Source organism: Amblyomma maculatum, chromosome 3 (assembly GCF_055883805.1).
Source record: "Amblyomma maculatum isolate TAMU_Amacu chromosome 3, ASM5588380v1, whole genome shotgun sequence".
NCBI classification, from domain to species: domain Eukaryota; kingdom Metazoa; phylum Arthropoda; class Arachnida; order Ixodida; family Ixodidae; genus Amblyomma; species Amblyomma maculatum.
In genome coordinates, this window is record NC_139346.1 from 36,864,686 (window position 1) to 36,892,669 (window position 27,984).

General features: G+C 44.5%; 2 protein-coding genes across 2 annotated transcripts; both read right to left on the bottom strand.

The window, feature by feature from the left end:
- Nucleotides 1-2,696: 2,696 nt before the first annotated feature.
- Nucleotides 2,697-3,686, bottom strand: LOC146194531 (sulfotransferase 1C2-like). The gene has a single exon (XM_084596583.1). The coding sequence runs from the start codon at nt 3,684-3,686 to the stop codon at nt 2,697-2,699; it is 990 nt and encodes a 329-aa protein (XP_084452709.1).
- A 12,156-nt stretch (nt 3,687-15,842) lies between these two features.
- On the bottom strand, nt 15,843-16,814 carry LOC146194532 (sulfotransferase 2A1-like). Its single transcript, XM_084596584.1, has one exon. It carries the CDS (start codon nt 16,812-16,814, stop codon nt 15,843-15,845), a length of 972 nt encoding a protein of 323 aa, XP_084452710.1.
- Nucleotides 16,815-27,984: the final 11,170 nt, after the last annotated feature.

Sequence of the window (27,984 nt, forward strand, 5' to 3'; positions counted from 1 at the left end):
GGAGGCCCCGGCCTCCGTCCCATAGGCCTGCGTGCCGGGGGCGGGGAGTAGGGGGCCTCCTACATCGGTGGAAAAATAAAGTTCGTAACAACAACAACAACGCCGCCGTGGTCAGTTGTTCCGCAGCCGCTGGTGACTGAGGGCCGGGGTTTTATGGAGCTTATCATAGGAGGCTGCGGCCAATTACTGCATCAGGGTGGCCAACTCCTGTTCTGGTGAGGGAGTGCGTTGCCGGAGGTGTTCACCAGGTCGCACCCCAATCCTGTTTATGCAATTCCATCAACACGCGGATTTTTCTTTCTTTCAACCGGTGGAGAATTGCGCGGCACCGGGATTTGAACCCCTGTCCTCTTGCATGCGAGGCGGATGTTCTACCGCTACGCCACCGCTGCAGACCGGACAGGAATGGCAGAATTTAATTCCGGCAACAATTATGTCATTTATTGTGGGCACGAATCCAGGAAAAGGAACGGGGTCGCTATCATAGTAAATTGAAGAATCCCACATATAAAGCCCCGCTTTAACCAAACCATATGAACGTGCCTTAGTGGCCTGATTCTGACAATTATCCCATGTGAAACGAGAGACCCAAGTTGGCAGCTCCAGGTAGCCCGTGTGTCACATGGGGTTGGACATCACAGCGTCACGTGGGTAACACGTAACTTCGGCCGGGTCACGCGTAGGCTTGGAAGTGCGAGTATTATTGCTTTCGCAATAATAAGATTGAACAAGCAGGTTGGCTATGTTGCATCAAGAGCTGCGAAATCTTTCGGCATTCTGCGTCGAAATGCCAGTCCTACGGGAGAATTATTATACAAGACATATTTTAGGTGAGTCCTTGAATATTGGAGGGTTTCAAAGTGTGGACACTTTGCTGCGGGAATAAACTAAATTAAAAAGGGTCTATAATTTAACTGTTCGGTTTGTGTCGGAGATTTACGGAAAAGTTATTCCTATTAAGGGAGGACTTAGCAATGAAGACTGGAATAAGAGAACTTGAAAATCTGTCGATGTAACTTGCGACTCGAGTTCTTTCACGTGACTTATCATTGTTCTGTTGATATTCAGAGGGGAACATTTATACTGGAACCTGATTATATATTTGTACGCGTAGATCACCGCTTCAAAGTACAGGAGGTTTCTAAAAATTTGTGTATTTTGTTTGTCTTAGTTTTTCTAAACCAATAAGCTACTGGAACAAATTGCATGCTGAGAGAATTCCTGTTTTATGTCTGACGATGTTTTCGTTTATATTGACCGTATCAGTTTTGTGGTGCTGTGAAATTTTTCTTTTCATGTTTTGGGGGGTCTTCTCTTGCATTCTGGTGCCATGTTTATTGTTTGCGTGGCTGACACAACTTATGCCATTTTACCTTCTGTGTATACTCCTCTCCCCTCCCTGTACTGCCCTTTGTTATTTGGTTAAAGAGATAAGGAGCAGGCACATTAAGAGCTGCCGCATTTCCCTAGGGGCTCTTGTCAGAGGGTCTTTGTTTTTAAAAGGTGATGGTTGAAACTGAACGTACGGCATGTGCAGACCGCAAGGTACTGGCCCTCGTGTACGACCTTACCATGCTGAAGCCTCCCTCGAAATATGTCAGTACGCTTAATTTTTTATTTGCTGGACGGAGGACATCTGAGAAACAGGTATAAAATATGTTTCTGATTCCTAGGGAACTAAGCGACTAGGCACTAATAACAAGTGAAGTACAAATGGGAAGTAGGGAAGTCTCATCATTCGCAAAATAAAGGTGTAATCACCATGCTCTTATTTTATTGCTACACTGTGTGGTTCTAGGCAAGAAACAAACAAAATTGTAACACGAGCAGGATTACTGAAGCATCCGTTAAAAGGCTTTGCTAAACAGCCCTACCCCCAAACTACCCCCAGACCGCAAGGTGCTGGCCCTCGTGTACGACCTTACCATGCTGAAGCCTCCCTAGAAATATGTCAGTACGCTTAATTTCTCAATTGCTGGACGGACGACACCTGAGAAACTGGTATAAAATATGTTTCTGATTCCTAGGAAACTAAGCGACAAGGCACTGATAACAAGAGACGGACAAATGGGAAGAAGGGAAGTCTCATCATTCGCAAAATAAAGGTGTAATCACCATGCTCTTATTTTATTGCTACACTGTGTGGTTCTAGGCAAGAAACAAACAAAATTGTAACACGAGCAGGATTACTGAAGCATCCGTTAAAAGGCTTTGCTAAACAGCCCTACCCCCAAACTACCCCCAGACCGCAAGGTGCTGGCCCTCGTGTACGACCTTACCATGCTGAAGCCTCCCTAGAAATATGTCAGCACGCTAAATTTCTCATTTGCTGGACGGACGACACCTGAGAAACAGGTATAAAATATGTTTCTGATTCCTAGCAAACTAAGCGACAAGGCACTGATAACAAGAGACGTACAAATGGGAAGAAGGGAAGTTTCATCATTCGCAAAATAAAGGTGTAATCACCATGCTCTTATTTTATTGCTACACTGTGTGGTTCTAGGCAAGAAACAAACAAAATTATAACACGAGCAGGATTACTGAAGCATCCGTTAAAAGGCTTTGCTAAACAGCCCTACCCCCAAAATCTGAGTGCATAAACATATGACTTAAAGACCAAAACACCTCTACTCATACAATTTCAAACTAGTAAATAACATTCTCACCCAGTTTCACAGAGCGATAATACTTCCTTATTCTTGACCACAACTTTCACAGAAGAAAGGCGACCCTCGTATAAGGCAGTTCGCCTCTTCTCGAATATCCTTCCACAGGTCAATAAAAGAAGCTTTGCCGCCTTCCTCCTGTATTTTCATTTCTAAGCGAGCAAGCTGCTCTCGACTGAAATATTCTTTCCAACCACCTATCTTAGCGGTTCGAACCATGGGGAACATGTTCTTATTGCCTTCGTGCCCTCGTTTACACGACATTTTGTTTTGGTGAAACATAGTTTTCCACACAGTATTCTTGTTCTCATGGAAATCTATAACTAATACATTTCTTGTGTACGATGGCGAAGACCAGTGTAGAATGTTTTGCAGAAGCCTTTCGTTTTTCTCCAGAGCGTTGCCGTAGTGTTCACCCAGGAAATGAGCCAGTCGAAGGACTGTTGCTCTGGTGCCCCGTTTCATCTCTTCGTAGGTCACAAAGAACATATTTGTTTCTTCCTTGAGGGCGTAGCCAGAAGCAACGTGGTCGAAATAGCTCCCGTAACCTAGGTCGGTCTCAAGGAAGGCGTATAAAAACTCGTCGAAAGTGCCATCTTGAAAATTCCAGACGCTCACGTCGGTCATCATGTGGTAGAAAGAAACGCACACATCCCATGGATTCCGAGCAACATAGACATACTTTGCCTTTGCACTCATTGTCTCCTTGCGAAGTGGCAGATGAGTGAAGAACAGCCTCATCGGTAGCTGGGGCTTCCAGTCGTCGTGCTTCATGTATTCCAAGCCGTGCGTGTGACTAGTGAATTCATCGTACGTCACTACCGGCTCACCTCCCTTGAGAATCAACTGCGTTATGTACTGTACCCAATAAGTTCCACTCTTCGGATACGTACTCTGTATCAAGTCATTTTTTTCGGCTCGAAACTTCTGGCTTTCCCGATAGGTGTCTGGGTCCACTATCCAGGCGCATCGCGGCACTCCATCGATAACTCGATGAAATGGCTTCCGAGGTACCATGGCGCAAAGCTTTCGTATGGGATTTGGCCTGTAAACGAAGAACATAATTATATCTAAATGCCTACAGCATACTTGTAGGCTCAAGGCAGTGCATATCCTTTCGGCGTCGACCAAAAGGGCATGAACGACGTCATTACAATCGCAGGGGCAAACAGAGTAAGAACATTAAATAAGAGATGATGTCCTCTGTGCAGGACAAAATAAACTCATAGTGCTCCAGGGCTTGTCAAGAAGGAGTAGAAGGAAGGCACATTTTCTTTTGAAAATATATATGAAGCGCTGGCTTCCAGCGCTGACGATTAGGACAAAGACCAACGAAAAAAAAAAACCATCTATCTCATAACTGCGGGCGCAATGATTTGCATTATCAGAAAGAGGGATGGTAGCCCACATTATAAGCAACCATTAAAAGCTCTAATCGGTTTACACCATGGCGAGGATACACGAGAAGGATATGAACTGTTCTCCCTCCCATTGTGTGAAAGACGGATGACAATGCGGTACTTTAAGGGTGACACCCTTTCTACGATCATGGGCTGCTGAAATGTTCGCACGAAGTTAGAGTTAAGAAAAGAAGACTGTTTTTACCGGGAGTCGAACCACTTTTCCACCGCTCCCCAGCCGCCCGCAAGCAACTAGGCACAGCCGGGATTTTTTATTTTTTTATATATTGTATCTACTACACTAAAACAGGGTCCTATGTACATGAACTATATATTGATTAAAAAATCGCATCAAATCACCACGATACGTAATACGATACACCAGCCAGCAAAACTCCAACCAAAAGGCAATGTATAGCACGTCACTAAGAGTGAGTGCCCCTCCGGTTCAAAGTCAGCCTATGCATACAGTTCCCTTAAATGGACAATTATCTTGCAGAAGTTATATTTTGTAGAAACAACCGATTCACAATTTCTCTCCATTATGAGTATTTTCCAGAGGCATTATAGCCCAATTAGACAGAACATGTCTAAAGGCGTATAAACAAATTGTAGTGCAGTGAGATATTGCAGAGGATTACTCCTTGTCTAGAGTCAGTACAATAGATGAGATGACAACGACACATGCAGTCATTTACAATGATGATGACAATAGTGATGGCTATGACCGTAAATTTAGTTAATAATGATGATAGCAGTCATAGTGATGGTGATGATCATGAATTCAAGGGATAGCAGGAATAACAATGAGCCCCGCCGGGGTGGTGCAGTGATAAGACGCCCGACTACTGAGCCAGAGTACCAGGGTTCGAACCCTGCCCCAGTGGCTGCGTTTCGATGGGGGCGAAAGGGAGTGGCGTCTGTGTGCTGTGCGATGTCAGTGTACGTTAAAGAACACCAGGTGGTCGATATTTCCGCTATCCTCCAGTACGGCGTCTCTCATAGCCTTAGACGCTTTGGGACGTTAAACCCCTCAAAACAAACAAAAAAAAAAAAAACGAATAACAGTCAGTGTAAACAGTCCTTTAAATTGGCTTTCGTCACTTCCTGCCCTCAAGCAGAGTTAAGCACATCCCCGCAGAAACCTCCACGGGCCGATAATGCTTGAGGAACAGATAGAAGTGAAGCCAGAAGCTGAGAGAAGCAAGAAAGCTCAAGCCTCGGTGTGAAGTCGTAAGGGGAAAAAAGTGCCGAGATGATTTGTAAACAAATGAAGGAAAGCAACGCTAAGAAATATGCCCCTATTTGATTAATGATGTATCATTTAGAGTTTCGCATATATCTTATAGTTAGTGAAGAAACTCAGAAAGAAAACTTATTTGAGGTGGTTGCATTCTATTCCTATATGTATTCCTCCGCAAGAACGAGCATGGGCGCAAAAGCAATTTTTTTGAAGGAAAATACAGGAAAGACGCAGTAAAGGGTCTCACCTTTCTGTTGCACCTGTCTAGCAGACCATAAAGAAAGAGCGGCGAAAATAATCGATAAGAAAGAAATAAAGATGGTTCACATTGGATCGCGGTAACAAAATTTCGCTACCTGGGACTCACTAACGTGCACTTGCATCACACAGCAAACACGACGCTTTTAATTTCACCTCGATCAAAACACAACTTTTCGGCTAGTGTAACGGCTTTGTCTAACTCGGTGTGGAAATTTGCAGTTAAAACGATTGACTGATCTGAGCTCATTCATTCATTCATTCATTGATTTATTCATTCAATCGTTAACTTATTCGATCGATACTCATCTGAAATAACGAAAAAAGGGCAAAATAATAGTTACAACGCATTGAAAGGTGGCTTCAAACTTTTCGTATTCCACTGCCGGAAGTAGTTAAAAACGTTTGATTTGAAAGTGTCATTTTTATTCTAACGATAATTTATGCATATTAACCCATATTTGGGTATTGCTCTGGAAAATGCGGAAAACTGACATCCTCCTTAATAATTATTACGTAGTGCCTTGTGCAAAAGTATTGACAGCCAAGATCGGGAACACACATAATATAAAGGTATAGTTCTGGGCCTCAACACCGCGAATATGAATGTATCAGTTCACGGTCCCAGTGTTCCTTTATGGGACGCTTTATTAAGCATCTTTTATTTCACAAATTGCGACTTTGGTGGTCAATTTCAATGCCACGTTGGTTTTTTTCTGTATATATATAGAGCATTTTGTGAGAAAGGCTACTTGCTAGAAAAGTGTTTTTGTATGCTACTTCTGCGGTCGTCAATTTTCTTTCTTATTTTTTTTTTGCTTAGATTACTTTTAAAAATTTTATAATTTGGAGGAACCACTAGGACCAGCTTCTTAGACTAGATTTAGGTCGGTGTAGAAGCATACAGAGCACCACCCATATATCACCCTTTATTTTATGTTTTTGTTTTTGGCTGTAATTTCACAATTCAGCAGCCATGAAGAGCACCTTCATCTGAGTTTAGTTCGGTGTGGATTGATTCAAGGGGTTTAACATCCCAAATCTACACAGGCTATGAGAGTATGAGAGACGCCTTACTCGAGGGTTGCGGAAATATCAACCGTCTGGAGTTCCTCAACGAACACTGACATCGCATAGCACACGGCCGTCTTGCTTTTCGGCTCTAACGAAAAGCGGTGAAGTGGCTGATATGCGATTCCGCAACCCGGGGCGACAATGTAAAATCGCGGCTAGACAATTTCTTCGGATTCACAGCAAGAAACGCACGGCCACATTCCGGAAAAACATATGCTCTCAGCCGTCAGCTCTAAAAGACGGTTTAAAAAGCATTGCTTCCCCGAATTCTGCCTTCTATTCATCCAAGCTCGATCGCCTGAATCGAGATTACAGCAACTAATAATTCGGGCATGTCACTGGCACATTCGCTAGGTCCTAAACGATAAAATTTCAAATTTGGAGTACTTACAAGAGCTGCGTTCGCCCCCGGCAGGACCGAGGCGTTTTCCTAGCGACTTTCTGACGTTCCTAGTCCAACTGCTCTTCATGCGCAATAGGGAGCACTTCTGAGCTAGGCACAATACTTGAAGCACCATTCTTATCCAATCGAAATAGCCTTGGTTTGTTTGCTAGCTTATTCCTTATCGGCCCATAACGACGCCGCTATTGTCATCCTCGAGTCCCTCGTGGAGGTAGGGCCATGCATTCAGTCAATCGGGATTCTGATAGGCACTGGTAGCTGTTTCCGCGCTTGCATTCTTGCTGTAGATTTCCTAATGATGCTTGAAACCTAATTAAACACTGTGTTGCGCGGCGGTCACTTTATCCATCTAAACATGTGTGGTTGAAATTAATTTTAAAAGTTGCTGACATGTTTATATCGATCTGTGCATCTACTTGTATTTTAGTTCAGTGGCATTCTAATTTTTCTTAAAGGTCACGCTGGGGTGCTTATTATGGGGCGTAACCCTTTGATATAATAATTACTATTTTTTCTTTGAGGCCAAGCCCAGCTGGGTTGTTAACGCTGGCAAACAAAACCAGGTAGTTGCGTTTGTGATAATAATATTGCGTTCATAATCAACTTGTCGCTAAACTGTACTCTTAGCCAAGATTTGTAGACACTGGACAATTTAACGAAATTGAAATTTCTTTAAAATGCCTATCCCTTCGCGTACGAACTAACCTCGAACAGCATTTTAAGAAAGTGGCCTTCAGGCGACAGGGACCATTCCACTAGTCACTTTAGGCATCATTTGAGTTGCTGTATTTAAACATAACAACATCTTACGAAAACGTCTTCCACAGCTGTTATGCAATCCTGCTACCCTGAGTTTAGCAACTTGAATGCGGAAAATTATGGGAGATTCCTAAAACATCCTGTTAGAGTGAACACGAAAGCCTTTTTAATGTTCTGTTGAACTGCCGCTCACATTTTCGTGGTAATTACTGCTGATCTTCTATTTAACATTCTGGTAATGTTATTGCTGACCTACTGTTTAATTTTGTGAGGATCTTTCTGATGATAGTCTGTTAAACTCAATATTTAAGCCGTGCTGATCTGAAGGGACAGTTTTAAGGAACAATCATTCGGTCGATCTGGTTTTCTGGCAGGCTTACTGTGAGACTATACATTGCTATTGACGAGAGTGCTCTTCGAAGCTCGTCCCGCTCGCTCGCCATCACCAGGGCCCTCCTGTCCGCCTCCGCCGTTACCGTTATATCCCAAGGTGGCTCATTTTGAACCTTCAGCAGCGCCGTCTTCAAATATACTGCGTTCCAAGAGCGTAGGAGTCGCATTATAGCCTTATAATTACAGCACCACATGCAGCTGTCATCGGACCCCTTCCCCAGCTTCATCCATAGCCGCTTGCTCCCGACGGCGGCTATAAGGAGCGGCATTTCGAGCTTCTCTAGCCTCCTTCTCCGGTTGCGTTCTTCCTTGGCCTTCCGCGCCCGGGAATAGCGCAGCTGTCCTGACGAATACATTTCCGCATTTTTCTATTGACATACAGGACTTGTTTTACTACCTTGCTCAACAACAGCTGTTGTGTGTTGTGTGCTCTGCGAGAATAGAGGAGTTAGATCCATTTTAATTTCGAATACTTGTGGGGTTTGCGTTGAAAACATTGTGGCGCTGTTAATGTGAGTCTACCTATGCAACTTTTAATGATGGTAGGTACGTGTGAAATGACGGTGTGTGCAGGCAGGTTCTTATATAGCTCCTCTTTTGATTCAGATCAATAAAGGGGAAATGAGGGTGCTCGTTATATTACATCAAGGAAAGAAGACAACAGTCAGAAAGGCCAAGGAAAACATTGGGGATTGTACTTTGTCTTCTTTTTATTTTTTATTTTTTTTTACTTCGGCTATCACATAAATTGGTAAAGTAATCTGTTTAGGGGTGCGATAAACACTGAAGTAGAAGAAAAAACAACGTGCCGATGTTGGGAACCGAACCCACGACTTCCAAATATCGCGTCCGGTGCTCTTCCAACTGAGCTATATCGGCCGCTTCCCCCCCCCCCCCCCCCCCCCCCCGCCTCCCTGCTTTCTTGGGTATTAATGCTTTCTGTATACTAAACTCTAGAGTGTTCACCAGCGCCCCCCTCAACTATAGCGGTGGACGTGGAACGTCCTGTGTTACCGCCAGCGTCACGCAGAACGTGATTATGAGCGAGGGCGAAAGCTGTGCTAGAAACCTCTTACGCTACCTATGGCTTCAAGACTGCCAGAAGCGAGACCCCCGTACGCTAGAAGCAGATAAATGAAGGGGAAATGAGGGGGCTCGTTATAATGCATGAAGGAAAGAAGCCAACAGTCGGTGAGGCCAAGGAAAGCATTGGAGATTGTACTTTCTCTTTTTTTATTTTTATTTTGTTTTAAGTTTTACCTCGGTAATCACATAAATTAGTAATGTAATCTGTTTTGGGGAGAGGTAAACACAAAGTGGAAGAGAAAACATCGTGCCGATGGTGGGAACCGAACCAACGACCTCCGAATATCGCGTCCGGTGCTCTTACAACTGAGCTACATCGGCCGCTGTCCCCTCTGCTACATTGTGCGGTAATAATGTTGTCTGTATGCGAAACTTGTAGCTTACGGGGGTCTCGGTTCTGGCAGTCTTGAAGCCATAGGTAGCGTAAGAGGGTTCTAGCACAGCTTTCGCCCTCGCTTTTGATCACGTAATAAGTGACGCTGGCGGTAACACAGGACGTTCCACGTCCACCGCTATGGTTGAGGGTGGCGCTGGTGAACACTCTCAACTTTCGTATACAGACAACATTAATACTCAAGAAAGTAGCAGGGGGGACCGCGGCCGATGTATCTTAGTTGCAAGAGCACCGGACGCGATAATTGGAGATCGTGGGATCGATTCCCACCATCTGCACGTTGTTTTTTCTGCTACTCTGTGTTTATCGCTCCCCTCTAAACAGATTACATTACTAATTTATGTGATTACTGAAGTATAAAAAAATAAAAAATAACAAAGATAAAGTACTATCCCCAATGCTTTCCTTGGCCTCGCGGCCTATTGGCTTCTTTCCTTCGTCCTCTTCTGATTGAAATATTTCTACCTTATGCGATAAGCTCTTTGCACCGTATTAAAAAAAAGGGTTTCACCTTCATCAAGGTGTTTCGGTACGTTGATGATTTCCTTGTGTTGTACAGCTCGACCCAGGTGCAAGCTGGAACGGAAGCAGTGGAGTGTGTAACTAATGTGTTCAGTAAAGGTGCGGAGGGGCTGGAAACTCACGAATGAGCTTCCTGCAATAAGTTCCTGAAGTTCTTGGATATGTGTGTTATTCTTGGTGTCAGGGCTGTGCTGGATGTACCGGCCCGATTGTAACAATAGAAATTTAACCCTATAAACCGGCCCATTGAAAGTTGGTAGAAAGAAGAATTACTCTGAACTCTATTCGTGCTGTTCTCTATATGTCTCGTGCTCACGTCACTCTTGACAGGATCAGTAAGCAGGTGGCACGGCCGAATAAATCGCCTAACCGCTGGGACTCGTAGCGTCCATAGACGGAGACCTTATAAAAGAGGTGTTTTAGGAGGTTTGCCCGAAGGCCCCTGAAAACAGCAAGCCAAAGAGCCGGCGAGTAGCCATTCTGTACATGCACGGCGTGTCTCACTGCCTCGAAAGATTGGGGGGGGGGGGGGGGGGGAAACGGCATCTCGGTAGTTTTTGCCACACCGATGAAGCTGGCAGGCTACGAAATACCGTGAGCGACGGCATGAAGAAGAATGCCTCTAGCAAAAACATAAACAGAAGCCGTAAAATGTAAGAACGTCTTTGGTCACAATACCCCCACCCAGCGGTAAAAGCGATCTCGGACAACCAGGCCGTTTACTTAACTACAGATTACAGGAGCACAAGCCAAAGATTTCGGCCGTTGTGATAGACGGCCCACCGAGTATTGCATAAAATGCTCCCGCCAGTCAGCCTATACACCCAAAACAGAAGAAACAGCAGCAACGGGGACGATGAGGTCAAGGGAGGGCAGGGTAATTCTAGAGGCCCTCTACTATATTAGCAACACCTCGGAAGTTCCATTGCACCAGCAGAGATGATGCACTATCCATGACGAGAACGAAGTGCTTCAAATATCAGGGTGGTCAACCGCTTCATGACCACCAATATTTTATTCATTGTTGGGGTATGCGCATTGAGTGGGGCTTTGGTGCGAAAATGTGGCTCATAGATTTGCGGCAGTGCTTCGTTAGGGGGTTGCGCCGTTATAGCACTTCAAGTTGGCTGTGAGCGGCGTTGTTCTCAGCGCTTAGTGAGTTCTAAATGGCTACAAGCCTCTGCGATGGCATTATAAAGAACGGTGTCGTCATCTGTGTATTCTGCGGCTTTACGTGTTGTTGTGGCCCTTCTTGGTCGGCTGTCAGTTGCTTTGCGTATGCATTTTATTGAGAATACACGTTATGAGTTTGAGAGTCAAGGGTAGGAAGTTCAGGGAAGTCATTTTCATCAAAAGCGAGAGCATCGAAGTGATTGTTTGTGGTGACATCAGTGTTCCGAGATGCCTTTGTCAACTTCCTTGCCTTTTTCTTGGGGCAAGCGCGAGAACGAATATCCTGACCTGTCGATTTGCAAAGGGCACAAAGGTGTGCTGACTCATCCATATCGACCGCTGCTGCGGGATTGTGGCAGGTGTTTTGCATATGCCCTCCTTTGGGGCAATGATAACAGAAAATACGGCGTGGACGAGAGGGCTATTCCTCAACATAATAGGTGAGGTGATCTGGTAGATTTGAAGGACCTTGAAGGGTAAGAGGTAAGTGCCTCAACGTCCCATAGGCCGGGCTTGGTGCATTGGGTGGGTTGAGCAACTAATATTTGCTCTCTCTTCTTTAGGAGCGCTAGTGCTGCCTACATGGTCGACGATGCATCGCAGGGAGTCAAGTATAGATGCAAAACGTATCTGTACAGGGATATTTGCAAAACCGTGCGCACTTTTTAACGGCCGCCAGAGAAGGTAAGTTACCCGTGAGGGTGTTGGAATGGAGAATAACGAAAATCCACATTAGTTCGAAGAGCCCAGTACGCAGTCCATTGTACCTTGGACATAATGCGGAAAGAGGGCAGTTATGTTAAAGTGCAATGTAGGCTTGATGGTGACACGGAACTCGTTTTGGGGTGGGTAGGAGCGCACTTGATGGAGTACTGACAGGGCGCGTCTGTTGAGGCGGTAGAGACGCATTCGGCATGGGTGTCCTTGGAAGGGGAGGCAGTTCCTTGAGGTATTTCATGAAACGTCAAGGCCACAGGCGGCACTGTTGATGTCGGAAGTGAAGACGGTACTGATGCTCACGGGTAGCGTTCCTTGAAGCAGTGTGAGAGGCACTTAGGCGTTAGAGCAATCCATGTCAGTCAGGAGATGCTGTCGGGGTAGAGTCAGTAGACGCTGAAGCTTGCATCAACGTCGAGGGTCGCGTGGCTACTGCCGATGAAGCCGAATCCATGCCACAGACGCGTAGCAGGGCCTGGCTCGGCAGCATTGAGCTTAGCGTAATTTGTGTCTGGATTTTCGGCTTGGTTTTCTTCTGGACAATTCAACCACTCTGCTGGAAACCTCTCCGGAGGGGTGTTATTCAATTCCGTTTGCACGGAAGACAATTCACAGCCTTCGTAAGGCAGCAAAAAAGAGACGAAGTAAGAATGAACAGAGCTCAGATCAGCACGTCTCTGCTTGACCCCTGCGGGATTTAACTTGCCCTGACATCGCACAGCACACGGACACCTCTTCGTTTCGCCTCTGTGTTGTTATTTTTTAGATAATAATTTATTCTACCTAGTCTCTCTGTCGGTCTCCTCTTTCATTTCTTGTCCCATTCTCCTCGCTATTTCTATATTTCCGTCGATACTGTTATTGTGCTTCAGGAATTGAGATAGCAGGTGCCGTGGCGGCAAAATCATTTTACTTCTTCTTGTGATTAGTGAATAAAAAGCCTTGCTACTACTGCAGTTTTAGTATAGAATGAGATGTGCATATTTTCCGACTCTATTTAATCACTCTGGATCACAACGCCGGCAGTGGCATTTCGATCTAACAGGCTTTAAATAAATACTAGCGCGTGAAAACTTTATGCGAAAACATGGGCGGACTACGCAGTAGGAAATTTTCTCAGGTGTGAAGAGGCCAATTTGCATGTCAGGTTCCCGTGGGGCGTTTCGAATTATTTACCATTGTCTTTGATTGTGTTGCCTGTCAACGTTTGGAGCATATTTTGTATACTACTGTAGTAGCACATACTAATACCATTGTATGCTTAATCCAGCTCGGCATTGTTTTCATAAATGTCCTTCATCTATTTCACAACTAAAGTTACCCATGACACAGGTAAAGCTGGTCTGAATTTTGCACACTGTGCTTTTCGAGATTTCAAGAAAGCACTTGACACTGTGCCACATGTTTTACTGATTGTAAACAAGCAGCCTATAACATCATTTCTGAGGGCATTTTATGAACGTGCAGCTACTCAGCGTTTGTTAAGTTATACGTAATTATTATTCAGTCTCAATTTCGAGTAAGCAATGTTATGGTTTCACCTCCGCGTTCGGTGTCAGGGTTAATGTTATTATTACTCAACCATAATGACGTAATTGATGCCATACAATCTCAAATGCGCTCATTCTTTGATGATGGCGTTATGTTAAAAATAAAGTAAAATGGGAATGGTGTGCATGCTTTCCAAGAAGATCTAGCGTTTAAAATGGCATATGAACATAGCTTTAAATAGACCTGTATGTATCAAATTTACCTCAAAGAAAAATCTGCACGTGAACATCTAAATGATTTGGTCAGGTTTGGTTTGTGGAGTTTAACTCCCCAAAGCAACTCAGGCTATTAGAGGCGTCGTAGTGGAGGACTCCGGAAATTTCAACAACCTGGGTTCTTTAATGTGCACTGATATTGCACATCACAGGGGCGCCTTGCTTTCCGCTACCTACGAAAAGCGGCCGCCGAGGCCTGGATTCGATCCCGCGTTCCTAGGAACAGTAGTTGAGCACCGTAACCACTGCGCCATCCCGGCGGGGTTTAATCTAACTGGTATGAAATAAAATATCTATATATATATTCTCAGCTGTTTACTTCACATGAAATAAAAATTAGAAGGGTTCAGCGCTGCTGAACCAAATGTTGAGTGACAGCATAAGCTGCGGGTGACCGAGCGTTCTTCTTCCTCTTCTGTTTTTGTTCTTCCTCAGCCACATATAAAGCCCCGCTTTAACCAACCCATATGAACGTGCCTTAGTGGCCTGCGGGTAACGCCAATGCCACGGACCTAGCACGCTTTTTATGACATAATCATCCCATGTGAAACGAGAGACCCAAGTTGGCAGCTCCTGGCAGCGCGTTTTTCACATGGGGTTGGACATCACAGCGTCAGGTGGGTAACACGTAACTGCGGCTGGGTCATGCGAAGGCTTGAAAGTGCGAGTACTATTGCTTTCGCAATAATAAGATTGAACAGGCGGGTGGGCTATGTTGCATCAAGAGTTGCGAAATCTTTCGGTCTTCTGCGTCGAAATGCCAGTCCTACGGGAGAATTATTATACACGACATATTTTAGGTCAGTCCTTGAATATTGGAGGGTTTCAAAGTGTGGACACTTTGCTGCGGGACAAAACTAAATTAGAAAGGGTCCAGAATTTAATCGTTCGGTTTGTGCCGAAGATTTACGGAAAAGATATTCCTGTTAAGACTTAGAATTTAAGACTGGAATAAGAGAACTTGAAAATCTGTCGATGTAACTTGCGACTCGAGTTCTTTCACGTGACTTATCATTGTTGTGTTGATATTCAGAGAGGAAAGTTTATACTGGCACCTGCTTATATATTTGTCCGCATAGATCACCGCTACAAAGCACAGGAGGTTCCTAAAACATTTATGTATTTCGTTTGTCTTAGTTTTTCCAAACCAATAAGCAACTGGAACAAATTGCATGCTGACACAATGCTTGTATTATGTCTGACGATGTTTTCTGTTATATTGACCATATCAGTTTCGTGGTGCTGTGAAAGTTTTCTTTTCATGTTTTTTTTTTTGGAGGGGGGTCTTCTCTTGCACTCTGGTGTCATGTTTATTGTTTGCGTGGCTGACACAACTAATGACATTTTTCTTATGTGTATACTCCACCCCCCCTCCCCTAATGCCACTTTGTTATTTGGTTAAATAAAGAGCAGACAGATTAAGGACTGGCGCATTTCTCTAGGGGCTCATGTCAGAGGGCCTCTGTTTTTAAAAGCTGATGGTTGAAGCTGAACAAACGGCATGTGCAGAACACAAGGTGCTGGCCCTCATGTACGACCTTACCATGCTGAAGCTTCCTATGAAATATGTCAGTACGCCTAATATTTTATCTGCAAGACGGAGGGCACCAGAGAAACAGGTATAAAATATGTTTCTGATTCCTAGGAAAGTATGCGTCTAGGCACTGCTAACAATTAAGAAGCATAAATGGGAAGAAGGGAGGTCTCTTCATTCGCAAAATAACGAAAGTGTAATCACCATGCACATTTTTATTGCTACATTGTGTGGTTCTAGGCAAGAAACAAACACAACTATAACACGAACAGGATTACTGAAGCCTTCGTGGAAATGTTTTGCTAAACAGCTATAGCCCCAAAATTCGAGTGCATAAACATATGACTTAAAGATCAAATACAGCTCTACTAATACAATTTCAAACTAGTAAATAGTGTTCTCATTTGGTCTACACAGAGCGATAATACTTCCTTTTCCTTGACCACAACTTTCACAGAAGCAAAGGCGACCCTCGCATGAGGCAGTTCGCCTCTTCCCGAATATCTTTCCACAGATCAATGAAAGAAGCTTTGCCGCCTTCCTCCTGTATTTTCATTTCTAAACGAGCAAGCTGCTCTCGACTGAAATATTCTTTCCAACCACCTATCTTAGCGGTTCGAACCATGGGGAACTTGGTCTTATTGCCTTCGTGCCCTCTTTTACACGAAATTTTGTTGTGGTGAAACATATCTTGCCACAAAGCATTCTTGTTTTTTTGGAAGTCTATAACTAATACATTTCTTGTGTACGATGGCGAAGACCAGTGTAGAATGTTTTGCAGAAGCCTTTCGTTTTTTTCCAGAGCATTGCCGTAGTTTTCACCCAGGAAATGAGCCAGTCGAAGGACTGTTCCTCTGGTGTCCCGTTTCATCTCTTCGTAGGTCACAAAGAACATATTTGTTTCCTCCTTGAGGGCATAGCCAGAAGCAACGTGGTCGAAATAGCTCCCATAACCTAGGTCAGTCTCAAGGAAGGCGTATAAAAACTCGTCGAAAGTACCATCCTGAAAATTCCAGATGCTCACGTCGGTCATCATGTTGTAGAAAGAAACGCACACATCCCATGGATTCCGAGCAACATAGACATACTTTGCCTTTGCACTCATTGTCTCCTTGCGAGGTGGCAGATGAGTGAAGAACAGCCTCATCGGTAGCTGGGGCTTCCAGTCGTCGTGCTTCACGTATTCCAAGCCGTGCGTGTGACTAGTGAATTCATCGTACGTCACTACCGGCTCACCTCCCTTGAGAATCAACTGCGTTATGTACTGTACCCAATACGTTCCACTCTTCGGATACGTACTCTGTATCAAGTCATTTTTTTCGGCTCGAAACTTCTGGCTTTCCCGGTAGGTGTCTGGGTCCACTATCCAGGCGCATCGCGGCACGCCATCGATAACTCGATGAAATGGCTTCCGAGGTTCCATGGCTCATCGGATGTGATTTGGCCTGTAAACGAAGAACATAATTATATATAAATGCCTGCAGCACACTCGTAGGCTCAAAGCAGTGAATATCTTTTCGGCATCGACCAAAAGGGCATGCACGACATCATTAAAAGCACAAGGGCAAACAGAGTGAGTGCCCCTCCGTTTCAAAGTCAGCCTGTGCATACAGTTCCCTTAAATGGACAATTATCTTGCAGAAGTGATATTTTGTAGAAACAACCGATTCACAATTTCTGTCCATTATGCGCATTTTCCAGAGGCATTGTAGCCCAATAAGACAGAATATGTCTAAAGGCGTATCAACAAATGGTAGTGCAGTGAGATATTGTAGAGGATTACTCCTTGTCTAGAGTGAGTAAAATAGATGTGATGACAACGAAGATGCCGTCATTGACAATGATGATGGTAATAGTGATGGCTATGACGGCTAATTTATTTCTTAATCATAATAGTAGCCATAGTGATGGTGATGGTGATGAATTCTAGCGATAATAGGAATAACAATGATGATGCCGCTATTGTAAATAGTCCTGTAAAATCGCTCTCGCCACTTCCTGCACTCAAGCAGACTTAAGCACATCCCCGCAGAAACCTCCACGGGCCGATAACGCTTGATTAACTGATTGAAGTGAAGCCAGAAGCTGAGGGAGGCAAGAAAGCTCAAGCCTCGGTGGGATGTCTTAATGGGAGATTAGATTGGAAAACATTTATTGTCAGCAATGAGCGATTTGTGGGCGCTATACTTAGATGGCCTCAAGTCCGTTACTCTCGGCGACCTTTTGAGCCCACTCAGTAGTCCGAACTTGCGTTAAAGGGTCTTAGCTCGCCAGTATAGCCTCCCACCTCTCTAGAGAAAGGACTGGTAGCAGGTCCGCCGGTGACGGCGCTTTTTTGCAGCTCCATAACATATGATCGTATCCTGCTATTTCGCCGCAGTGTTTACAATTTGGATTGTATTGTGCTGGGTACATGTGTGATAATTTAGATGGGATGAAGGCTGAAGAAGAAAATTGCCTAAATAAATCTCAATGATTTTTTACACATGAAGGAAAACAACGGTAAGAAATATGCCCATATTTGATTAATATAGCATCATCTAGCGTTTCGCATATATATTATATTTAGTCAAGAAACACAGAAAAAAAAGTATTTAAGGTGGTTGCATTGTATTTATTCTATGCCTATATGTATTCCTCCGCCAGAAGTGGCCATGGACGCAAAAGCAATTTTCTTGAAGGAAAATACAGGAAAGGCGCAGTAAAGGGTCTCACCTTGTGTTGCACCCTTCTAGCAGACCATAAAGAAAGAGCGGCGAAAATAATCACGAAGGAAGGTATAAAGAGGGTTCACAGTGGATGGCGGTAACAAATTTTCGTAACCTGGAATTCTCTAACGCGCACTTGCATCGCACAGCAAACAACACATTTGTAATTTCACGTCGACCGAAACGCAGCTGTGCGGTTAGCGCCGCCAATGATTCCGACTGCAGGTGGGAAAGAGAGTAAATTGTTGAGCTCTACCTCATGCGACAAAATACACTTCACAACGCAGCTATGAAGCTGCGCAGTTGCTACAGGAAACGTTAGAAAAAGAGCGCTGATTTAAGGATTAGTGTTTTGTTAAGTTTTTCAGACATTTAGGCCCCATAATAGTAGACTATATTTCCACACATTAATACTGACGGTTTATTGTCAGCAAAATTTAAATGAAATTGCATGTTTACATGCGAGCACGAAACCGCAAGGGAACAGGAAACTGCCGCAATTAATTATCGCACTCAGAGCAAACGTTTGACCCTCCACCAAAATTTAGATGCCCAAAACATTCTTTCCAACAGACGTCTACGGCAGCGGCGACTTTTCGTCTGACAGAGCTGTATTAGCTATTGAGTGATAACCAATCGCCTGAACAAAGAAAAAGGTGGGGCGTTAAGCGCCTTCTGGTTGTGTCAAAATAACGAATGCAGTTTTTTTATACTACACCGAAAATGACATGTACTGCCATATATGCACTATAGTATGCCTTTCACAAATACATTCAAGTTAAGTGTCCCTGTGCAACCGTTCAGAGTCGCTGGGTGTGGAAATTCGCAATTAAAATGATTGGTTGTTCTTAGTTCGTTCATTAATTCATTCGTTCGAAACTTATTTCACCCAGCAGAAAGAAAAGGATGCAAATAATAAAGAGCAGAGAGGGTAATATATAATGAAGAGAGAACGAGGGTTCAGAGCGAACGACATCAGCAAATTTTCGCAACCTGGGACTCAGTAACGCGCACTTGCATCACAAAGCAAACAGGACGCTTTTAATTTCACCTCGATCAAAACGCAGCTTTGCGCCTAGCGCAACAGCTATGTCTAACTTGGTGTGGAAATTTGCAGTTAAAACGATTGACTGATCTGAGCTCATTCATTCATTCGCTAAGTTATTCAATCAAGACTTTTCTCAGACAACGAAAAAAAGGGTCAATAATAGTTACAACGCATTGAAAGGCGGCTTCAAACTTTTCGTATTCGACTGCCGGGAGTAGTGAAAAACTTTTGCTCCAAAAATAGGACATATCTTTCCAGTTGAAGTTGTTGTCATTTGAAAGTGTCATTTTTATTCAGCGATAATTTATGCATTTTAACCAATTTTTGGGTGTTGCTCTGGAAAATGCGGAAAGCTGAGATCCTCCTTAATAATAATTACGTAGTGCCTTGTGCAAAAGTATTGACAGCCAAGGTCGGGAACACACACAATATAAGGTTGTAGTTCGGGGCCGCGATACCAAAAATATGAATGTATCAGTTCACGTGCCCAATGCTCCTTTATGGGAAGCTTTATTAAGCATCTTTTATTTCACAAAATGCGACTTTGGTGGTCAATTTCAATGCCACATTGGTTTTTTCTGTATATTTATAGAGCATTCTGTGAGCAAAGCTACTTGCTCGAAAAAGTGTTTTTGTATGCTACTTTTACGGGCTCGTCAATTTTCTTTTTTTTTTTGCTCAGATTACTTTTCAAAATTTTATAATTTGGAAGAAACACTATGAGCAGCTTCTTAGACTATAGTTGGGTTGGTGTAGAAGCATATATAGCACCACCCATATATCACCTTTTTGTTTTGTTTTCGTTTACAGGTGTAATTTCACCATTCAGCAGCCAAGAAGAGCACCTTCTTCAGACTTTAGTTTGGTGTGGATTGGTTCAAGGGGTTTAACATTTCAAATCAACACAGGCTATGTGAGACGCCATACTGGAGGGCTGCGGAAATATCAACCGTCTGGATTTCCTCAAAGAAAACTTACATCGCATAGCACACGGCCGTCTTGTTTTTCGGCTCTAACGAAAAGAGGTTAAGTGGCTGATATCCGATTCCGCATCCTCGAGCGCCAATGTAAAATCGCGGCTAGACAATTTCTTCGAAACTCACAGCAAGAAACCCACGGCCACATTCCGGAAAAAAATATGCTGTCAGCCGTCAGCTCGAAAAGACGGTTTAAAAAGCATTGCTTCCCCGCATTCTGCCTTCTATTCATCCAAACTTGATCGCCTGAATCGAGATTACAGCAACCAACAATTCACCCCACTGTACTTTCATTGCCATCTTTTGCAGATCATGAATATGGACAGTACGGGCATGTCATTAGCAGGTTTGCTAGGTCCTAAACGATAAAATTTCAAATTCCGAGTACTTACAAGAGCTGCGTTCGCCACCGGCAGGAATGAGGCGTTCTCCTAGCCACTTTCTGACGTTACTTGTCCAACTGCTCTTCATGCATAATATGGCGCACTTCTGAGCTAGGCACAACACTTGAATCTCCATTCTTATCCAGTCGAAATAGCCTTGGTTTGTTTGCTAGCTTATTCCTTATCGGCCCATAACGACGCCGTTATTGTCATCCTCGAGTCCCTCGTGGAGGTAGGGCCATGCATGCAGTCAATCCGGATTGGGATAGGCACTAGTAGCCGTTTCCGCGCTTGCATCCTTGCTGTAGATTTCCTAATGATGCTTAAAGCCTAATTAAACACTGTGTTGCGCGTCGGTCACGTTATCCATGGAAAAATGTCTAGTTGAACTTAACTTCAAAAATTTATGACATGTTTATATGGGTCTGTGCATATGCTTGTATTATAGTTCAGTGGCATTCTAATTTTTCTTAAAGGTCACGCTGAGGCGCCTATTATGGGGCGTAACCCTTTGATATAATAGCTACTAGATTTTCTTGAGACCTAGCCCAGCTGGGTAGTTAACGCTGGCAAAGAAAACCAAGGAGTTGCGTTTGTGATAATAAAATTGTGTTCATAATTAACTTGTCGCTAAACAGTACTCTAGGCAGGATTTGTAGACATGGCAGAAAAATCCGAAATTAAAATTTCTTCAAAATGTCTATTATTTCGCATATGAACTAACCTCGAACAGCATTTTAAAAAATTGGCCTTCAGGCGACAGGGACCATTCCACTAGTCACTTTAGGCATCATTTGAGTTGCTGTATTTAAACATAACATCTTACGAAAAGCGTCTTCCACAGCTGTTATGCAATCCTGCTACCCTGAGTTTAGCAACTTGAATGCGAAAAATTATGGGAGATTCCTAAAACATCCTGATAGGGTGAACACGAAAGCCTTTTTTAATGCTCTGTAGAAGTGCCGCTCACATTTTCGTGGTAATTACTGCTGATCTTCTATTTAACATTCTGTTAATGTTATTGCTGACCTACTGTTTAATTTTGTGAGGATCTTTCTGATGATAGGCTGTTAAACTCAATATTTCCGCCGTGCTGATCTGAAGGGAGAGTTTTAATGAACAATCATTCGGTCGAACTGGTTTTCTGCTAGGCTTACTGTGAGACTATACATTGCTATTTACTTGACCTGTCACCTGGAGAGTGCTCTCCGAAGCTCGTTCCTCTCGCTCGCCATCACCAGGACCCTCCTGTTCGCCTCCGCCGTTACCGTTATATCCCAAGGTGGCTCATTTTGAACCTTCAGCAGCACCGTCTTCAAATATACTGCGTTCCAAGAGTGTACGAGTCGCATTATAGCCTTATAATTACAGGACCACATGTAGCTGTCGTCGGACCACTTCCGCAGCTTCATCCACAGCCGCTTGCTCCCGACGGCGGCTATAATGAACGGCATATCGAGCTTCTCTAGCCTCCTTCGCCGGTTGCGTACTTCCTTGGCCATCCACGCCCGAGAGTAGCGCCTGGTGCGTCGTCGTAGCTGTCCTGACGAATATGTTTCCGCATTTTCTATTGACATACAAAACTTGTTTTACTCCCTTCCTCAACAACAGCTGTTGTGTGTTGTGTGCTCTGAAAGAATAGAGGAGTTAGATCCATTGAAATTTCAGAATGCTTGTGGGGTTTCTGTTGAAATCTTTGTGGCACTGTTAGTGTGTGACCTCGAGACTACCTATGCAACTTTTAATGATGCTGGGTACGTGCGAATGACGGTGTGTGCAGATAGGTTTTTGTATAGCTCCTCTTCTGATTGAAATATTTTTCTCTCATGTGATAAGCTCATTGCAACGTATTAAAAAAAAGGGTTCAACTTCATGAAGGTGTTTCGGTATGTTGATGATTTCCTTGTGTTGTAGAGCTCGACCCAGCTGTAAGTTGGAACGGAAGCAGTGCGATGTGCAACTGATGTGTTTAGTAAAGGTGCGGAGGGGCTGAAGCTCATGAATGAGCTTCCTGCAAATACCTTCCTGTAGTTCCTTGATAAGTATCTTATTCTTGGTAAGTCAGGGCTGTGCTGGATGTACCGGCCCATTTGTAACAATGGAAATTTAACCCTATAACTCGGCCCGTTCATAGTTGTTAGAAAGAAGAATTGTGCTGAACTGTATTCGTGCTGCTCTCTACATGTCTTGTGCTCACGTCACTCTTGACAGAGTCAGTAAGCAGGTGGCACTGCGAATAAATCGCCTAACCGCTGGAAATCGCAGCGTCCATAGACGGAGGCCTTATAAAAGAGCTCTGTAAGGCGGTTTGCCCTAAGGCCCCTGAAAACAGCAAGCCAAAGAGCCGGCGAGTAGCCGCTCTGTACATGCACGGCGTGTCTCACTGCCTCAAAAAATTGGGTGGGAAAACGGCATCTCTGTAGTTTTTGCAACACCGATGAAGCTAGCAGGCTGCGCAATACGGTCAACGATGGCATGAAGAAGGATCCCCCTACCAAGAAACATAAACAAAAGCTTTAAGATGTAAGAACGTCTTTGTTCAAAATACCCCCACCCTGCGGTATTTCCCCTAGAAGGTCATTAACTCGAGTCATTTCTCTGGCCCACCCTGTGCGCTTCATATGTCTTAATATCATACCTACCATTTTTCACACCATAGCCCTCAGCGTTCATACCATAGCCCTCAACTCAGGTATACAGCCCTTTTCTCTTGCCTCCCATAAAGAAACATACTTACGTAAAGAGCGGAAACTTCCATAGGGCCCTGCCGCAGAGCTACTGCACCTATGATTGCACTGCCGTCAGCGTTTCAAGCGGCTGGTCAGACTGCTAATTACGTCCTCCGAGATTTTAGGCGCGTGCTTTTGCTCTGTTTCGGTTTTGGTTTCGATAGCAGTACTTTCGATTCTGGTTTACTTTTGGCTGTTAAAATATTCAGCTACAACGTCTATAGTGGGGCGTATGGTTTTTAATGGTGTCATGCATACAGACGTAAATAAGTCGCGGATCATAGCCTTTTTACTGGAAATACCAACAAGAATCTCAAAGAACCTAAGCTATAGCTTACTTTATTCATGCAGGTTGGTACAATACGATAGAGGCCGTTCTTATTGTACTTTTTGATGTGATTTAGCCAGTTTTCTCCGTTGAACACATAGGAGGCTTGGGTTCCACGCAAAAACTTTTATTCTGTTGTTTCTATTTTGAATTGTACAAAACCGATACCGGGTCATACATTTTAAAAACCGTAAAAAAATCACAAAAAGTAATAAGAAAGAAGGCATGTCACGAATAAAATAAATAATTGCGCATACCTCCTGCGTGTTTTTCCTCCAAAACATCACCCGTGAGAGCAACACAAACGGAGGAAAAAATGCAGGTACAGCTAGCCCACGCGGAATTTCTATACTTCCACCTTGAGCAATTAAAGCTGTTCAAACATTTAAACACAACAGACTGAATACATAACAGTATCACAGTAGTATGTTTATGCTCGTGATCGTGGTCAAAACTACCCTCTGCCAGTGTGAGAAAGGCATTACAGGGAGCCCATTGTACGCGGCTAATAGCAGTAGATGTCCTCAATAATGAAGGCCACGAACAGGCAGCAGTGCGTTTTAGACCACAACAATGCTTTGAACTAGGCATGTAAAAGTGGTGCTTACGAAACGTCAAAAGCGCATGAATTGTGCAAATACAGCGAAGTAAACATCATTCACAAGACGATCTGAAATTCGCAATGCGGTGTTCTTGTAGTGCCAAATAAATGTTTGTGTTATAATACATATGAGGCACCAATAAATTCAGTGTTTTAAACCGTAGGTGTTATGGGTTACTTTGGAAAATCATGCAATGGGAGGAAGCACATGCTTTTCAGACAAACACGATAAAAAAAACAAACAGCAACTGCACACTACGCATTAAAAGGGCGTCATGGCTTATATTCTATGTTACGTGTAGAAAATACGCCCACGCAGCGCAACAACCGATTTACTTAAAGAATTCTTTGATCAAGAAGCACCAAAATAATTATACAGGCACGAGGAAACAAGTTACCGGTAAAACGAGGCGACGCATTGAAAAGCGCGGTGAGGTAGGCTTACCCGGCGGCACATGACCGGCGCAGCATCAACGCTTATATGGAATGGGTATGGAAAGGGAAAGCGTACATGCAATGCGGTGTATGCATGATGAGCAATCCACCTTTGATCACAAGTGGAAGCCAACGTCGCTACGCCGACTCGCGGGTGGTCAGATCCTTACTAGCTCGGCCACGAAACGGCTCGAATGTTCATTCTTTACGTAAGTATGTTTCTCTATGAGCCTCCACGTTTCAGTCCCGTAGGCGAGTACAGGTAAGATGCTATTGTTGTAAACTTTCCTCTTGAACGAACCGGTAAGCTGCTAGTCATAATCTGCAAGACTTCCAAAACGTGCTCCATCCCAATCTTATTCCCTAGCTATTTCCTTTTCGTTTTTCGGATCAGCGGTTACTACCTGTCCTGAGTAGACATATTCGCCTACCACTTCCGGTGCTTTGCCTCCCATTGTAAACTACTTTTACTTCTCGAGGCTGTTCTGCATATTGATCTTCAAGCCTACCTTTCTGATTTTCCTCTCTAGGTCATTAGTCGTTTTTTGCAGTTCATTCCTTGATTTACTTAGCAAGGTGATTTCATCAGCAAATAGCAGTTTACTGGGGTATTCTGATTTACGCTTACCCTAACTACTCCCATTTCGAGTCTCTGAATAATTTCTCTAAGCAAGCTGTTAATAGTACTTGGGGGGTCGTGTCTCCTCGCCTAACGCCCTTATTTATGGGAATTTTTATTATAATAGCAATCCTGCGCCACGTTTCCAGCCGTCGCGTATCCCCGACGGACACCACGCTTGACCTTGAACAGTAACCGCTTTAGCCGAGATCCGCCAGATGGCGGCACCGCCGGCGCGCCACGCGCTGCAGCGGCGCCGCTGCCGCGCCGAACAGATGGTTCACCGTCGCGCCGTCTCTTCAGCCTCGCCGTGATTGCTTTGCTATGCAGGCTACTAAAGAGAGGTGTCGGTGACAAGCTGCGGCAAGGAAGCAACAACGTGATCAAGAGACAATTGAAGAGCGTGAAGAACGTCGTGCTAAACGTCGTGCACAAGATGAAGCTCCGTGACTACGTTCTAGCTCTCCGAGTGCTTCCACCTCCTCGGTTACTGATCAACATGGATGCTCAGGAACGTCGCAATGCCACCAAGTGAAGCCAGCGCGCTGAAGAATCGCCGCAAAAACAGTCGTAACCGTTACTCTATAGCCAAACTATCGAACCACACAAGCGTAGCCATGCGCCCATTGCCAACGCAGTTTACCAGGCTGAACCATAGCTAAGCCACTGTCAATTTTTTTACTTCCCTTAGGCTGAATTAAAGTTGCTCTGCAGCCACTATAGATTCCTTCAGTACTTTCACATGGACTCGTCTACACTCTGACTTCACAACGTCTGCAAGACCGCCGAAGTTTCTACTGTGATATTAGACTTGCTTCATGTAGTGATGACAAACATGAACATTGATTTTATTACAGCAAAAAAATGAAGACGAAATATTTTTTTGTCTTTATTCCTAAAATGATTACAACTCTAATTGAAGATAAAAGCCAATAAAAATTAAAAATGCCTACGCTACGCCACCTATATACTCTCCAACTGCTCGCTCCAATCGCTTGTATCAGTGATGCGCACACCCACACACACGCACACACACACACACACACACACACACACACACACACACACACACACACACACACACACACACACACACACACACACACACACACACACACACACACACACACACACACACACACACACACACACACACACACACACACACACACACACACACACACACACACATATATATATATATATATATAGTGATACGAACTATAGTCGACGACGAAGCGGAGACAGTCAGTGGCTAGTTGGCGTAGATGATGAAGTTGGTTGCTGGTTGGCGTACAACACGGTTAGTTGCCTGCAATCGCGCTCAGTTCACTCTCGGACTTCAGCAGACGTTTTGGCTCAGGGCGGACATTATGCCCTGGACTTTTGGCATAATACCTGTTACTGTCTGGCGGAGGTGCTGGGTCAGCTTGCCCACGTTTACACGCTTCACGACGGATCTGACTCCGATCCTCAAGCGACTCAGTCGCCGCCTCCGCGGGCAGTCACCTGAGTTAGGCTTCTTTCTACCCCACAAGGATGACGCAGCTGCCCCTCTCGAGCCACCCCGACATGGCGACTGATTCTATGCTCTCTGCTCTGATCCTCTGCCAGGCGCCGAGAACACCACCAACTTTTTACCGCGACATCTTTTAAAACGCTGAGGATTGATTGACTGGCACCTTCGTGCGAGTGGCTCGTTACAAGGGCTGGAGTGACGAGCGTAAGCTCATTAATGTTTGTTTTGCCCTTGAAGAGTCTGCCCGCACATGATTCGAAAACCACGAGGGCGCCCTTACCGCCTGGCCAGCATTTTGCCGTGAACTTCTGACCACCTTCCCCATTGTCGATCGCCGATCGCCACGAGAAAGCTGAAGCTAAACTTCAGTCCAGAAACTAGCGGCCAAATGAAAGTGTGCATATGTACTGTGAAGCCATGACCCGACTTTTCCAGCGAGCAGACTCAAGTATGGCAGAGAAGAAGCTTCGCCACCTCCTGCGTAGAGTTAAGCAGGAGTTGTTTGCGGACCTCGTACGCAGCCCACCGCTTTCCGTTGCTGAATTCCTCGCGGAGGCAACGAAATGAAAACGACGCTCCAAACACGGGCCCGTCAGTACAACCGAGATGTCAGCAGCCTGGCCCCAGATGCTTTTTCGTCGTTACTGACTAAAATTAGCATGTGCAGAGAGTCACACTGAAAAACACACACATACATGCACCCACATACATGCATCAGGCATATAATTGCGGCGGTAGAGAAGACCATCTCGTAGTTTGCCCTAGTGGTGGATGACGGCGTAAAGTCCGAGAAGGCGCAGCAGTGTCAGGAGAAGTGGACACGATGTCAATAAGAGATGTGAGCTACGGGTCTTTGCGCTGCTCCGCAGGCATTTCAGCGATGGTTAGAGAGGAGAGGACGGGATCAGCCGCCGTGGAGCAAGCAGGTTCGTTGGAGAGGGGAGAACGAGACAGATTATCGGCGCCCATGTGTTTGCGGCCAGAGCGATATATAACGCGGATGTCGAATTCCTGAAGGCGGAGAGCGGGACGGGTCCTTAAGAAAGGACAGCCAACATAACGCTTGATGGTCCGTGACGACGTCGAACTGGCGACCGTACAGGTAGGGTCGGAACTTTGCTAGTGCCCACACAATTGCCAAAAACTCTTTTTCCGTAACTGAGTAATTGCATTCAGCTTTGGAAAGGACACGACTCGCGTACGTGACGACGTATTCGTGAAAGCCTTTTTTCCGTTGTGCCAAGAC